At 47.1% G+C, this 14,555-nt stretch overlaps 1 protein-coding gene across 3 annotated transcripts in view; it reads right to left on the bottom strand.

Moving 5' to 3' along the window:
• The window catches only part of ANTXR2 (ANTXR cell adhesion molecule 2), a 236,625-nt gene that overhangs the window by 194,334 nt on the left and 27,736 nt on the right, over window positions 1-14,555 (bottom strand). For all 3 annotated transcript variants that reach the window (XM_088452105.1, XM_088452106.1, XM_088452104.1), the window contains one exon: window positions 11,239-11,310. In XM_088452105.1, the coding sequence (XP_088308231.1) occupies window positions 11,239-11,310 (72 nt within the window). The remainder of the gene's footprint in view (window positions 1-11,238; window positions 11,311-14,555) is intronic.

Consider the following 14,555-nt stretch of genomic DNA (forward strand, 5'->3'; position numbering starts at 1 on the left):
ACTATGTGTAATAATGTGTTTGTTGCAAAACCAGCTTGTAACTACATAGTGATGAATTAAAAGCAGTCATTACTACTGCACTAGTGTTCTTATTATGAGGTTAAGAATGTGGTGTCATACAGTTTTACCACTTTGGTCAAAATGCAATTGCCCACAAATTTGCAGAAGTTGAAACAATTCCGGCGAGATATAATTAGTTTAAAACCAGGTTTAGCCTTTAAATGAATTGCCAAGTTAAATCTAGAGAGTACAGATGTGTCCACATATATCTATCTTCCGTGCGCTACAAGTCGCGCCACACATAACGCGGGAGTTCCATGTGACTTGGTAGCGCCAAGCATCTTTTGTGCGACTTTTTACCATTTAATTCCGCCTTATTCACACAGTGAGGCGAATAGATAGCACAAGCAGCTTCTGCTGATTTAAAATGATATGCAGCATGCCTATGTTCTCTGTGCGACTGCGCACTCGCTCATAGAACATAGGCATGCTGCATATTATTTTAATCAGCAGAAGCTGTTTGTGCTATTTATTCGCATCGCTGTACGAATAAGATGCGTTTGAAGGTAAAAAGTCACACAAAAGACGATTGGTGCTACTGAGTCACGCCATGGCATGGCGAGACTAGAAGGACTGTTTAATGCGCAAGGAGGCTAGATGTATGAGGACCAGAGCTGCCATCAGAAATCGTGGGGCCCGGTACAAATGAAAAAGGCAGGGCCCCCCCACCTCCTTGGTTCTTTCCCCCAAAGGCCTGGTGGATGCAAAGGTGTGGGGTTGAGCTCTGGTATCTGGAGCATATATATACATACAACAAATATATATATATATATATATATATATTATATACACACACACAGAACAAAAATAAATAGTTAAACAGTAGATTTCAAAAAAATTTAGAAATATCTAGCTTTAAACATTAAAAAGGAATAAAAACGCCTAATGATTTACAACAGAATAGATAGAAGCTATGTTAGAAGCTATGGGCCTGATTCAGAGCCACTCGCAAGCGGCCGCTCGCTCGCTCCAAGAGATGTTTGCCCAACTACGCATGCGTACGGATCGTTATACGCATGCGTAAACCAGTCAGTGCGGCCGAAATTCATGTGCTCGCAAAATAGCGAATGCCTGATAATTTGAGTGACAGAAAGAGGCGTATGTGGGTGGTAACAGGGGAAGGTGCTTGAAAACGGGGAGTGGAGATCCGATCGCAGGCGTGCTTAAAGGTCAAAACGGGCGTTTTATGGGTGTGCATAATTAAAACAGCAGCGTCATTGACCACGTCACTGGGTTATTTTATAGCCAGAACTGCTCGCAAGATTGTGGTAGGAAAAACCAACCACAAGAATAGCGAGCAGCTCATACCCTGGTCGATGTACTCGATTAATCTAATAAATAGCGGACATGACGTAGGATGCGAGCGGCCAGGGGGCGTAGTTTCTCAAAAAACCACCGCAAGTTTTGTTCGCTCGATCAGACCTAAAGGCGTGAACAGACCGCAAACAGCGAACGGTTCATTTGAATAGCCACCCCTATTTTCAGGACGAGCGAGCGCTAATTGCGTCCGGCTCTGAATCAGGCCCTATGTTTGGTGATGTGGGCTGCGGGCTTATATTCATTGATCAATCCATGAACCAAAACCCCATTATTTATGTATTATTGTGAGTGATTTAACAATGGTGAGTGCTGAGTTTTATGTTTTTATTTATTTAAGCAACGTGGTCACAAGCTACTTGCACCCCAGGCCTGGGAATGGTGAGTGCAGATTTGCACCCCGAAAATCTCGGAGTGGCGAGTGCAGTGGATTTCTGACTTAAAGTGAGAACAGCCTAATGAATTACAACAGAAAACTGTACTTACCTGCCATCCGGAGGGTCAGTTACTGTATGTGGTTTTGGAACAAAGAACGGACATGGCGAGGGGGCAGAGGCATACATGGGGAGAGGCACATCTTGGTAATGGGAGGTGCAAATAGGGAGAGGCACACTTAGGTAGAGGACACAAAGACATAGATAGGGAGGGAGCAGAGTCAAAAATGGGAAGCGGGCAGAGGCAGAGATATGGAGAGGGGGCAACGGCTGAGGTATGGAGATACATATGGGGAGAGTTCAGAGCTAGAGATTTGGAGAGGGGGGACAGAAGCAGGATTCATAAATAGTACAGTGGACAGTGGGGCAGACTGTATAGGGGGGAAGGGGCAGAGGCAGAATTCAGCCATAGTACAGGGGACAGTGGGGCAGATAGTATAGGAGGTAGGGATGGGAATCATTTGATGTTTCATTGGAAAAATCGGTCAGATGGTTTCGATGTTTGACCCAACAATGTTTAGGATCCAATGTTTTATCACCATCGCAAGATTTCTCCCCCGATGTTTTCCCCTGCTTTTCCAATGTTTTTTTTTTTGTGACACTGGCCCTCATTCAGAGCCGCTCGTAAGCGGCCGCTCGTTCGTTCTGACCGATGTTCGCACATCTGCGCATGCGTATGGATTTTAATACTCATGCGCGAACCAGTCAGTGCGGCCGAAAATCGTTTGTTCGCTAAATAGCGAATGCCTGCTATTTTGAGTGACAGGATGAGGTGTATGTGGGTGGTAACAGGGGAAGGTGCTTGAAAACGGGGAGCGGAAATCAGAACGCAGGCGTGCTTAAAGGTCAAAACGGGCGTTTTATGGGTGTGCATAATTAATACAGGAGCTTCATTGACCACGTCACCTGGTTATTTTAAAGTCAGAACTGCTCGCAAGATTGTGGTAGGAAAAACCAACCACAAGAATAGCGAGCAGTTCATACGCTGTTCGATGTACTCGATTAATCTATAAAATAGCGGACATGACGTATGGTGCGAGCGGCCAGGGGGCGTCTTTTTCAAAATTACGACCACAAGTTTTGTTCGCTCGTTCAGACATAGAGGCGTGAACAGACCGCAAAGTGCGAACGGTTCATTTGAATAGCCACCCCTTTTTAATGAACGAGCGAGCGCAAATAGCGTCCGGCTCTGAATCAGGCCACTGTGTGGTGCTGTCACTGCTTTGGGCTGCCAGCTGTCTCTCACCTTGTTTATAGTAAATCACAATTTAAGAAGGGAGTTCAAAACACACTGACTGGGCTATGGCTGCTGCGTGCACATAGGACAGTTCCACCCCTGGCTCCCTATCACTGGTGCTGCTCTCAGTGAACACTGGTTGGCTGCTGCGGCTATTGGTAACTGAGCAGTTAGTCTCACAGTGTCCCTGTCAGGCACTCACTGCATGTGCAGGACAGACCCACGTTGCCCTGGGCCGGCTCTAGGGGTGTTCGATCAGTGCAGTCGAACAGAGGCTCCACAACATCCCGATTTCAGCGGGACAGTAGTGTCCCGCTGTTTCTACTGTCCCGCTGTTCCACCCGTGGGCCGAAGTGGCCTGCGGGTTTTCAAATCGAGAAGTTGGGGACCCCCACCGCCGCAGCTGCGTTAGGGCGCATTGTAAAGAGCGGGCACAGGGTGCTCCAACCCCTGGAGCCGGCCCTTGCGGTGCCTAAGGGGCATAATCAATTAGGTGTGAAAAGTCCTGTACTTTTCGCAAGCTGGACTTTTTGCCGTCATCGATGGTTTTCCATGCGGAAAAGTATTGCGCGCTTCCCCGCTTATCCCCGTATTCAATTAGAAATTAGTGAAAACAGCACCCGGCGAATTTGGACCTGGCGATAACTACTGTCAGAAATGGGGAAAACACTCTGTGCCCCCCAAAAACCTGCACTAACATAGTGGATTAATATTGGGGTGTTCTAGTACCCCTAATAAAGCTAATCTGGCTTTTTTTCTCTCCAAAAGCTTGTTTTTAGCGTCTTTACATAAGTGTGTAGAATGGCATTTAGCAATATTTTTTCATCAAAATAACTAGTCCCAGCAAATTTGGGGTACATGATAATGGGTGCTAGCATATTTTGAAGTTGCTAATGTGAATTTTTTAAAAACTTAAAAAATCCACCTGCCGCAAACACCTGCAATCTTAAAATCACCTGAGGCATACTTGGGGCCCCCCCAGGGAGTCTATTTCTCTAGTTCTAAAGTTTGTCCCCCAACTTTGTTTTTTTTCGCCCCCAAAATGAAAGTACTTTTTTGGTGTGTTCTTAAATTTTTTAAAAACTTTTTTTGCCACAGTTCACCTTTGGGGGGTGGCTGTCCCAAGGGGGCAGGGTGGTTCCCGCAAGTTTGCACCCCAAAACCCCAATTATGCACTTTTTTTCGACAACTTTCATAGGCAAATATTTTTCGCCAATTCCAATTCATTGACTTTCCGCACCGGCGAAAAGTCTTTTGAATTGAATACGGGGATAAGTTTTTGCCTGACGAAATGACGTCACCGGCGAAACTTTTTCGCCTAAAAAACGTCTTTTCGCACCTAATTGAATACGGCCCTTAAGTGTCTGGAGTGACATCATTGGTGAGAAGCTGAGAGAGAGTTTTGTGTGTGATGATATAGACAGAGATTTAGGGCAGAATTTACGAAGCAGCGGCTTCTGTAAGCCCCTGCTTCCTGGTGGCTTGTAGGTACATTTTAAAACGGCACCCGAAGTCAGTGTAAAGCCCGTGTGCCTTACACTGACTCTGAGTGCCGTTTAAAATATTCACCTACAAGCCGCCGGGAAGCAGCGCGCTTCATAAATTCTGCCCTTAAGCTGAAAGTGGCGAAGAGACGGAAAGAAAAAATTTAAAGAGGAGGCTTAGGCTGACAAAGTAAAGTCTGGAAGAATGGGCGACAAGAGAAATTAAATTGAGAAAGAGAAGAGAGTGAGGGCCTGATTCTGACCCGGTCGCAAGCGATGTGGCTCGCAACCGTGTCGATGGTGGGCCAGTGCGCATGCGCACGACGGAGCCGGCTCCGTCGTGCGCATGCGCGAGACCCGGATAGCGACGGGCAATCCGTCGCTCCGGGTCTCGTACCAAAGGGAGCGTGCTGTCGATGTTGAGTGACAGCACACCCCCTTTGGTGGGCGGACCGGAGGAGTGGCTGCCCAAACGGAGGCGTTCCCATGTGAACGCCTCCGTTTGGGGGCGGCCCCACTGACATCACGAGTGATGTTAGTGGGAGAGATTTCGTCTCTGTTAGAGCCGAAATCTCTCTGGGGATTGCGGCAACGAGACCCTACCACAAGGGTTTCGTCGCAAGCCCGATGGTCGCGATGGTCTTGACCATCACGACCATCTTCCTGGCCGCTCACTATAGCTGTGGGTGGTCACCCACAGCTATGCGAGCGGCCAGGAGGCCGTTCTAAAAAAAAAATAGCCCGGCCCTGATTCAGAGCGAGCGCTCTGTCAGAGCGTCCGGCTCTGAATCAGGGCCTGAGACTGTAAGACACCTTCAATAACAAGTTTGAATTACCACAAAACATGTTTTACTTTACTTCTAAAACTGCATTCATCCTTATAATTTTTGCACAATTTGTGTGTGTGTATGTATATATATATATATATATATATATATATATATATATGCAGGACGGTGGGAGCGATGACGGCGTGGACTGGATCGGTGCCCAGCGGCCATCGTGAAGAAAGGTAAGTAGTGCACAGGTGAGTGGGGTCTGTTCTATACTGGGAGGGGGCACAACATAACGGGCTCTGCATAGCAGGCATTACTGGGGGCTCTGCATAAGGGCACTACTAAGGACATTTCTAGTATCTCTGCATAAGGGGCATTTCTGAGTGCTCTGCATAAGGGGCATTTCTGGGGGCTCTGCATAATGGGCATTACTGGGGGCTCTGCATAAGGGACATTTCTGAGTGCTCTGCATAAGGGGCATTTCTGGGGGCTCTGCATAATGGGCATTACTGGGGGCTCTGCATAAGGGGCATTACTGGGGGCACTGCATAAGGGGCACTTCTAGGGGCATTACTGGGGGCACAAAATAAGGGGCACTACCAGGGACATTAATGGGGGCTCTGCATAAGGGGCATTACTAGTGGCTCTGCATAAAGGGCATTACTAGGGGCACTGCATAAGTTGCACTTCTAGGGGCATTACTGGGGGCACTGCATAAGGGGCAATACTAAGGACATTACTGGGGGCTCTGCATAGGGGGCATTACTGGTGGCTCTGCATAGGGGCATTACTGGGGGCTCTACATAAGGGGAATTAATGGGGGCTCTGCATAAGAGGCATTACTGGGGGCACTGCATAAGGTGCACTTCTAGGAGCATTACTGGGGGCACTGCATAAGGGGCACTCCTAAGGACATTACTGGGAGCTCTGCGTAGGGGGCATTACTAGGGGCTCTGCATAGGGGGCTTTACTGGGGGTTCTGCATAGGAGAAATTACAGGGGGCTCTGCATAAGGGGAATTAATGGGGGTTCTGCATAAGGGGCATTACTGGGGGCACTGCATAAGGTGCACTACTATGGACAATACTGGGGCACTGCATAAGGTGCACTACTAGGGACATTACTGGGGGCACAACATAAGGGGCATTACTGCAGCACTGCATAATGGGCACTACTAGGGCACTGCATAAGGGCCATTGCATAATGGGCACAAATTATGGGGACATTGCATAAGGGACTCTAATACAGGGGGGAATTGCATAAGGGATACTACTATAGGGGGCACTGCATTGGTTTTTATTAATAATAAACCTTTAAAAATTGCATATAAGACTTTTTTTTTGTTGTGGCCCATACACTCTTAGACCTTGAATATTCGGCCCGGTTGGTATTTTGAGTTTGACATGCCTGATCTAAATAATGTTTTGTATTCAATGTTAAAAACATTGGTACTTCCAATGTTTTCTTTCAATGTCCCATCCCTAATAGGAGGGGGGAGAGGCACTTCTGTGTGTGCACCACAGTTATTCTCCCACATTTCCTTCCTCAGTGCAGTGCACACACAATATCTGGCCAATTAGAGCGGAGGGAAGAAAAGGAGGAGAGCTGAGGGTGAAGTCAATTACAGTATTTGATGGGTTCTGTCTCTGATAGGGGGCCCAGTACTCCTAACTTTATTATAAAAGCTGGTCCTCCTGCAGCTGCTCCTGATTCACTGTATCAGAAGCAGGACACTGATGCTGGTTATGTGTGTGTGATGATCATGCAGCACTTGGCCCGGAGAGTTCATTAATGAATGAGTCATCATACACTGCTGAGCTGTGTGTGGTGACTGCTTCATAGAACTCTCCAGTCCAGCCAGCACTTAGCAGCCTCAGCTGTCCTGTAATGGTGCATCCACACAGGACGATCGTCAACAATAACGATATCGTTGAACGATCTCCCAGATGTGCTGGATGATTGATATCGACCACCAACCCACCAACGATGGCCAATGACCCGCGATCAACGATCGCAGGTCCTACAGTAATCTAGACGATATCGACCAGGTTGACCTGCATGCACGGGCGATGGACGATATCATTATCGGCCATACGTGCCCGTGCATCGTAGGTCGATGGTGGGTTGGAGGCATCGAAAAATGCACAATATGAACGATAACGATATAATCGATATAATTATCGTTTAAATTGTGCATTTAATCGTACCGTGTGTACGCACTTTATGAGTAGTGGCGGATTTTACATAGGGGCTGCGAGGCTGCAGCCCCCCCACTAAAATCCGTCTCCTCAGTGTAGTCAGTGGAGTCCGTTACTGCACTGGCTACACTGTGCCTCACAGTGGCTTTCTATTGGAAGCGCCACCTGCCAGTCACAACAGGCAGTCTCAGGGGGAGCTGTCTCCTCCCACTAGGAAAGCCAGTCCGGGCTGCTATTAGCAGAGAGCAGTTTCAAGTAGGTAGCCACTTCTCTGCTTTTCCGCCAGCCCTACCCGGCTCCTTGGGGCTGCAGACGATGCAGCCCTTTGGAAGCCGGTCATATGGGCATGCGCGAAGCGGCACCCTGTAGCAGGCGCTAGGACCAGGGCAGGGTAAGTGATTCTCGGCAGCGGCAGCCGCCCTCATCAAAGAGGGTAGGAGCCTCCTCTGTTTATGAGGGCGATAAATTAGCAATTAACTCTGCCTGCCTGCGGCCGGGCCCCTCAGCTGTACGGGCCCGGTACAGGAGTGCTGGCTGTCCCCCCCTGATGGCGGCCCTGATGAGGACCCATCTGTATCTCACTGGAATCACGCTGGCTGCTGTTAATGGCGGACTATTACAGCTGGCACTTCATCTCTTTTGTGTCCAAGACTGGTTGGACCAGAAAAAAGTACTAGTTACCAAAAATGTGACAATAATGAGGCAACCTGAGGCAGACATCTCAGACATCAAAATGTATTTAAATTGTCAATGTCAATATTCTATAAGCAACATTTTGTTTTATTTTCAGGAAAATGTTGTGCAAATGAGGATTTTCCGTACATTAGGCCTTTTCCCAGAGGAGCGACTTTCCAACTTCCAATCATACGACAAAATGACATTCTGCACTTAATAGCAATATGGGGGTGCAAGATAAAACTTGCTGTGTCGACTCTACCGTATATGGGTGAGCTGTGCGCAATCAGGCATCGCCAGAGCACATCACGTTCAGTTGAATCCTTCCCCCATAAAGTGCTCACAATACAAATATAATTGTCTATGGAAGTTTTAATTGCCAGCACAAGCAACAGAGTAGATGAGAACACCCCTGTTAGTTACAGATATGTTTTAGTAGTTACTAGCTGAAGTACCCAGCGTTGCCCGAGTTTAAATCTTCCAAGTTATTAAGTTTTATTATGTGATATCGTCCAAATCCAATAAGTGGAAGGTCTTTGTGGGTTGCAAAATAAATGTATACATCGCAATGTATCAATCCAGTCAGCGGCGTCACTTACTTAACAGTACCTTACACCCGCTGCAGCCGGTGTGCCTACGGCGCGCGTGCAAGGGGGCGTGCCCTTGCTCCACAAAGCCACGCCTCCTTATATGTGCTGATCTTGGGGGGCGTGACCGCATGTCACACCCCCCCCCCTTCCCGGCACACAGTGGGCTTATCCAGCACTCCGGCAGCTGCTGGGGCAGCCCACAGCCTCTCCCCTTCCTCTCTTGTGGCTGCTCGGTGACACCATCCGACGGGGTGACACCAAAATAGCAGAGCAGCTATGCTATTTTGCAGCCCACACCCCCCTAATGACTCCAGTGAATAGAGTCACATTCATCTGAGCTAGATGCGCATATAAGCTGCCACAAGAAAAGATACAGTAATGTTCCAGAAGAAGGCTGACAAAGACGAAAGCCATAGGAGATTGTCACTTAACAACACCATCTTGCTCCCAATACATGACACTGTGGAACTGATTCAGAGCCGCTCGTAAGCGGCCGCTCGTTCGCTCCGAGCGATGTTCGCACATCTGCGCATGTGTATGGGTTTTAGGACGCATGCGCGAACCAGTCATTGCGGTCGAAAATCATGCTCGCAAAATAGCGAATGCCTGCTAATTTGAGTGACAGAATGAGGTGTTTGTGGGTGGTAACAGGGGAAGGTGCTTGAAAACGGGGAGTGGAGATCCGAACACAGGCGTGCCAAACGGTCAAAACGGGCGTTTTAAGGGTGTGCATAATTAACAAAGCAGCATCATCAACCACATCACTTGGTTGCCTTTTAGCCTGAACTGCTCGCATGATTGCGGTAGGAAAATTCAACCACAAGCACTGCGAGCAGTTCATACGCCTTTCGATGTACTCGATTAATCAAATAAATAGCGGAGATGACGTATGATGCGAGCGGCCAGGGGGCGTTTATTCCAAAATAGTGAGCGCATGTTTCATTCGCTCTTTCAGACATAGAGGCGTCAACAGACCGCAAAGAGCGAGCGCTTAATTTAAATAGCCAGCCCCTTTTTCTAAACGAGCGGCCGCAAATAGCATCCGGCTCTGAATCAGGTCCTGAACTCGCTCAACTACCACACTACAAGCAACTCTCAGGGCCCTTTAACAGACCAGAATCAGAGCTATCAAGAAAAGAGTATATTACACTAGTGGGCCTTAGAACCCCCCCCCCCCCAGTTTCCACAGAACTGATTCCTTGGCCAAGGCACTCTTAAAAAAAAAAAAAACGTTTGCAAGCACAATCCTGTCAGAGAGTGCATGCCTTTAAATCCACCCGTGAGCACAGAACTCTCACTGCTGCATCAAGCAGCACTACAGATGTGTCCTCATACATCTAGCCTCAATACTCCATGAAGCGCGAGCCAGTCCCGCACGACCCTAGTGTTGGGCATATTTTCCCAGCGAACATGCATCTTAGTTGCAATTGAATCTGACTAGGACGCATCAGGAGACAGTACTGATTAACTTGATATGCAACACTTGTATATCTGTGTGCGACTGAGTCTGTATACAAAACATAATGGAACTTAGGACCTGATTCAGAGCCACTCGCTAGATGCGATCGCTCGCCCCCAGCGTATGCAAATTTGGCTAAGTGACGGCATGGCAGGCATTCGCTTGGAAAGGCATAAGCACGCCTACTTTTTCTTGGCGAGCGATCACTTAGTGTATGCAGATGCCCATTAGCGTATGTAGAGTCACCTACTAGCGCACGTCATGTCCAGGAAGTGTTTTAAAACATTGGTACATCGAGGACCATCGGAAGGGCTCGCAGCACTTGTGGTTGCCTTACCTTACCGCAAGCACTGCGAGGATTTCAGTGTAGAAAAAAGGCAGGTGACGTGTACTATAACGCTGTCTGTTAATTATGCACGCCTTAGAAACGGCGTTGCAACACTCAGGCACGCCTGCGTTCACACCTCCACTCCCCCGTTATTAGACTCCTGCCCCTGTTACCACCCACAAACGGCCTCTCCTGTCACTCATTACACTGGGCTGTCTTTGCTTGGCGAGCGAGCGGATTCAGATCGCTCTTAGTAGTTCACGTACACGAAGTATGAAGCGTGCACATGCGCGGTCGCTTAACATCGGCTGCATACGAGCGAGTGGCCGCTTGCGAACGGGTCTGAATGAGCTCCTTGGTGTGGAAAACACCAATTAGTGTAATCGCTAATCCCCCTTCCCTCCCACTTGTGCAATGCTATGAATTGCCATAATGGGGAGGAGAATGACGTGACCAACATTAAGAGTCCAGATTGCCCACTTCCCCGGAGAAGGCTAAATCCGGTAGGCCGGTCTACTCTCTCGGGATGGTTTTAGGCAAGTATGGTTTAGGCTAATCGATAGCTGAGGAGCAAAACCAAAATAACAGATCAACAATTCTTACATTAAGTTCATACAAACTCAGTAATGAATGCTGTTCTCACTCCAAGTTTTAAAGCACATAAATAATCAGAACTGTACCTGTCTCCTGTCAGTTCCATAATTCTCTCTGCCTTTGTAGAGAACACGATGAATGACATTCTCATCTCTGGACTAAAAAAATAAAAACAAAGAACAATTAATCACATTAATGTCATTTTTCACTCACTTTTTCCTATTCACATTCTCATAATATTTCAACTAACTTGGTTGAATGGTTAACTGATAAGTAGCACACATTTCACAAAAGCCAAGTGTGAAAATGAAAATCCACCTCTTACTTATTAATCTCATTCCTGCAGTTTTATTAAAATATATAAATATAAAATATATGTATTTAACAGCTTTTCTGTGTCCAAGAATTTTCCTGATCTACTGAAGCAGAATTGTCTCTAGACTTTTCTATAGGTCTATGAGTGATCAACAGTCTAACAGGACAGAAGCACCTGATTTGGATGTAATTACCCTCAAATTAAATCTGAAAGTCTGCAGTTAAAGCACATCTTGTTTGTTTCATTTCAAAACCATTGTGGTGGTGAATAGAGGCCAAAATCTGAAAATTCTGTCAATGTCCCAATATTTATGGACATGACTGTATATAGCTTGTTTTATAATATTGGATCCGTTTTTCGGTCACTGTCCTGCTGTTCCACCCGCGAGCCGAAGTGTCCCGTGGGCGGTCGGGAGGTTGGGGGGACACACTGCTACTGAATGGATGACGTGCGCAGCGTTCATTCAGTGCAGGGAGAGGGCTGGGGGCTAGATGCAAGAGATCCATTAGTAACAGGTCTTCCTTCCCTGTATGCATGGCTCACAATCACAAGGAACCTGGCATACATGCCAACGACACTCCCACAAGCTAGAGCGGTTCTGTGCAATTGCAGTGTCACTGCCCAGTTCCTGCTCAGAAACACCCAATTTCACGGATATACACTTCTGTCTGTCTGACTCTGAATAGGAAGGACATACGCAAAAATGTGTAAATTTGCTTCAGCACATGCTCAGTATGCACAAACTAACTGTTTACATCCATGCTAAGAAGTCCATCTGTCTACACTTCTGGAGGTGCGGGGAGTTACCCGAAAAATCAGGAGCCTCCCGCAACTTCCCGGGAGTGTAGGCAAGTATGCACCAGAGCCATCGCAAACTCATTCTCAACTGCGTACACATACGTAGACTATAGGAACCTCGACTGCTAGGGTAGCCCGATTGCTACGCAAACTGGCCGTGGCAGTAGTGACGAACACGTGATGTTTAGCTACTTCCAACGATCACAGCTGGCAACAGATACACGCCTCGAAATAGTCCATGACATGCCTGCATTTTTGCAGTCACTCCTCGTTACCTCCCCCACATGGTCCCTTCCTGTCAATCACTCCACGATAAAAAATCCCAATGTGAGCGTAATCGCAACAGCATTATTGCAAATGCTTAGTGCGATCACTGTGCATGAAATGTCTGCAGATATTCGCTCACTTGCGTGAACATTGGCAATTGCGTACATACATGAATTAGGCCCATAGTGTAATAGGTATTTAGGTTTAGTCTTTTGTTGCAGAGGAATTAGTATAAAGTTGCAGATTAAGCATAAGGTAGCGTGGTGTGTATCACTGATATCAGACCTGTCCAGTGGCGGATTTTACCTAAAAGCTGCAGATCCCTCAGTAAAATCCACCACCCCCAGTGAGTCCGTTAATGGGCAAGCTTGAGGCCATTGAAAGTGTTTTGCTAATTACACTTCGTACAGTAAGTGCCAGGGGTGGTGTTTTCTCCCCCTGCGACTGCCAGTCCGGACTGCAATTAGCATAGAGCGTTTCCAATGGGAAGCCACTCCCCTGCCTTTCCATCAGCCTTATCTGGCTTTTTCCTCAATTTCGATACTTTTTCCTCAATTTTGATACTTTTTCTTTAATTTTGCATCTTAGGGGTAAATTTACTAAAGATCGTTTGAGATATATTTACAAAGCCGGCGGGTTTCGACAATTATCAAAGTCAGTTTGCAGTCTTAAAAGACAGCATTTACTTATGTCGGATTTGACTCTCATTTAAAAGCTGATGTAAATACTATAAAACCCCTATTCCGCAGCAGAACGGCGCCAAACCAGAAGTTAGTCTACTTCGTTACTGTAAATGGTAAATAAAAGGTTAAAATTAATAACAAAAATCTATGACCAGCCCTGGACCTCTGAGCTTAGGTTGGTATTTATTTATTACCAGTTATTTATATAGCGCACACATATTCCACAGCACTTTACAGAGAATATTTGGCCATTCACATCCCCCAGAAGATCTTCTATATTCCCTATCACATGCACACACACATACGCACTAGGGTTAATTTTGTAGGGAGTCAATTAACCTACCAGTATATTTTTGGAATGTGGGAGGAAACAGGAGCACCCGGAGGAAACCCATGCAAGCACAGGGAGAGTATACAAACTCCACACAGTTATTCCCACCACGGCTCTAACTGTGTGGAGTTAGTATATTCTCCCTGTGCTTGCGTGGGTTTCCTCCGGGTGCTCCTGTTTCCTCCCACATTCCAAAAATATACTGGTAGGTTAGTTGGCTCCTTACAAAATTAACCCTAGTGCGTATGTGTGTGTGCATGTGATAGGGAATATAGATTGTAAGCTCTTCTGGGGTAGGGACTGATGTGAATGGCCAAATATTCTCTGTAAAGCGCTGCGGAATATGTGTGCGCTATATAAATAACTGGTAATAAATAAATATTGGAAAATAAGGGGAAAAAACAGTGTGGGGAATCCCCCTATTTTATAATAACCAGCACTAGACTGAACCAACAGGCTGAACTGCCGCTCTCAGCTAATCAGCGCACACCATACCGGGAGTAACCAGTCAGTCGCCCTGGGGGCTCTGGAAAAGTTAGTTCATAGGTTTATTGTTTAGCCAAGCCTGTGGATGCTACATGGACCCAAAAGGACCTGATCCCTGCATTTTTTAAGTAATAAATTGGAGAAAAAAGTATGTGTGGGAATGGGGTTAGGTACGGCATCCCGGCCGTTAGGGGTGCCAGCGGTCAGAATACAGACAGCTGCACCCCGACCGTCATAATCATGCCAGGATTAGGTAAGTATTCTAACCCCTAGCCCTCCCCCTAACCCACCTTTCCCACAGCCTAACCCTAACCACCTTTCCCACACCCTAACTGTCCTCTCCCGCAGCCAAACCCTAACCCCCCCGCAGTCTAACCCTCCTTCCGCAGCCTAACCATAACTGTCTCCCCCCTCTTGCAGCCTAACCCTACCCCTAGTGCCTAAATCTAACCTCTAGCCCTAATTCTTACCATTGGTATGTCAGCGTCGGGATTCTGGAGCCGACATTCCAATTGCTGTCCG

The sequence above is a fragment of the Taudactylus pleione genome, unplaced genomic scaffold (genome assembly GCF_031769625.1).
Source record: "Taudactylus pleione unplaced genomic scaffold, aTauple2 ptg000033l, whole genome shotgun sequence".
Lineage (NCBI taxonomy): Eukaryota > Metazoa > Chordata > Amphibia > Anura > Myobatrachidae > Taudactylus > Taudactylus pleione.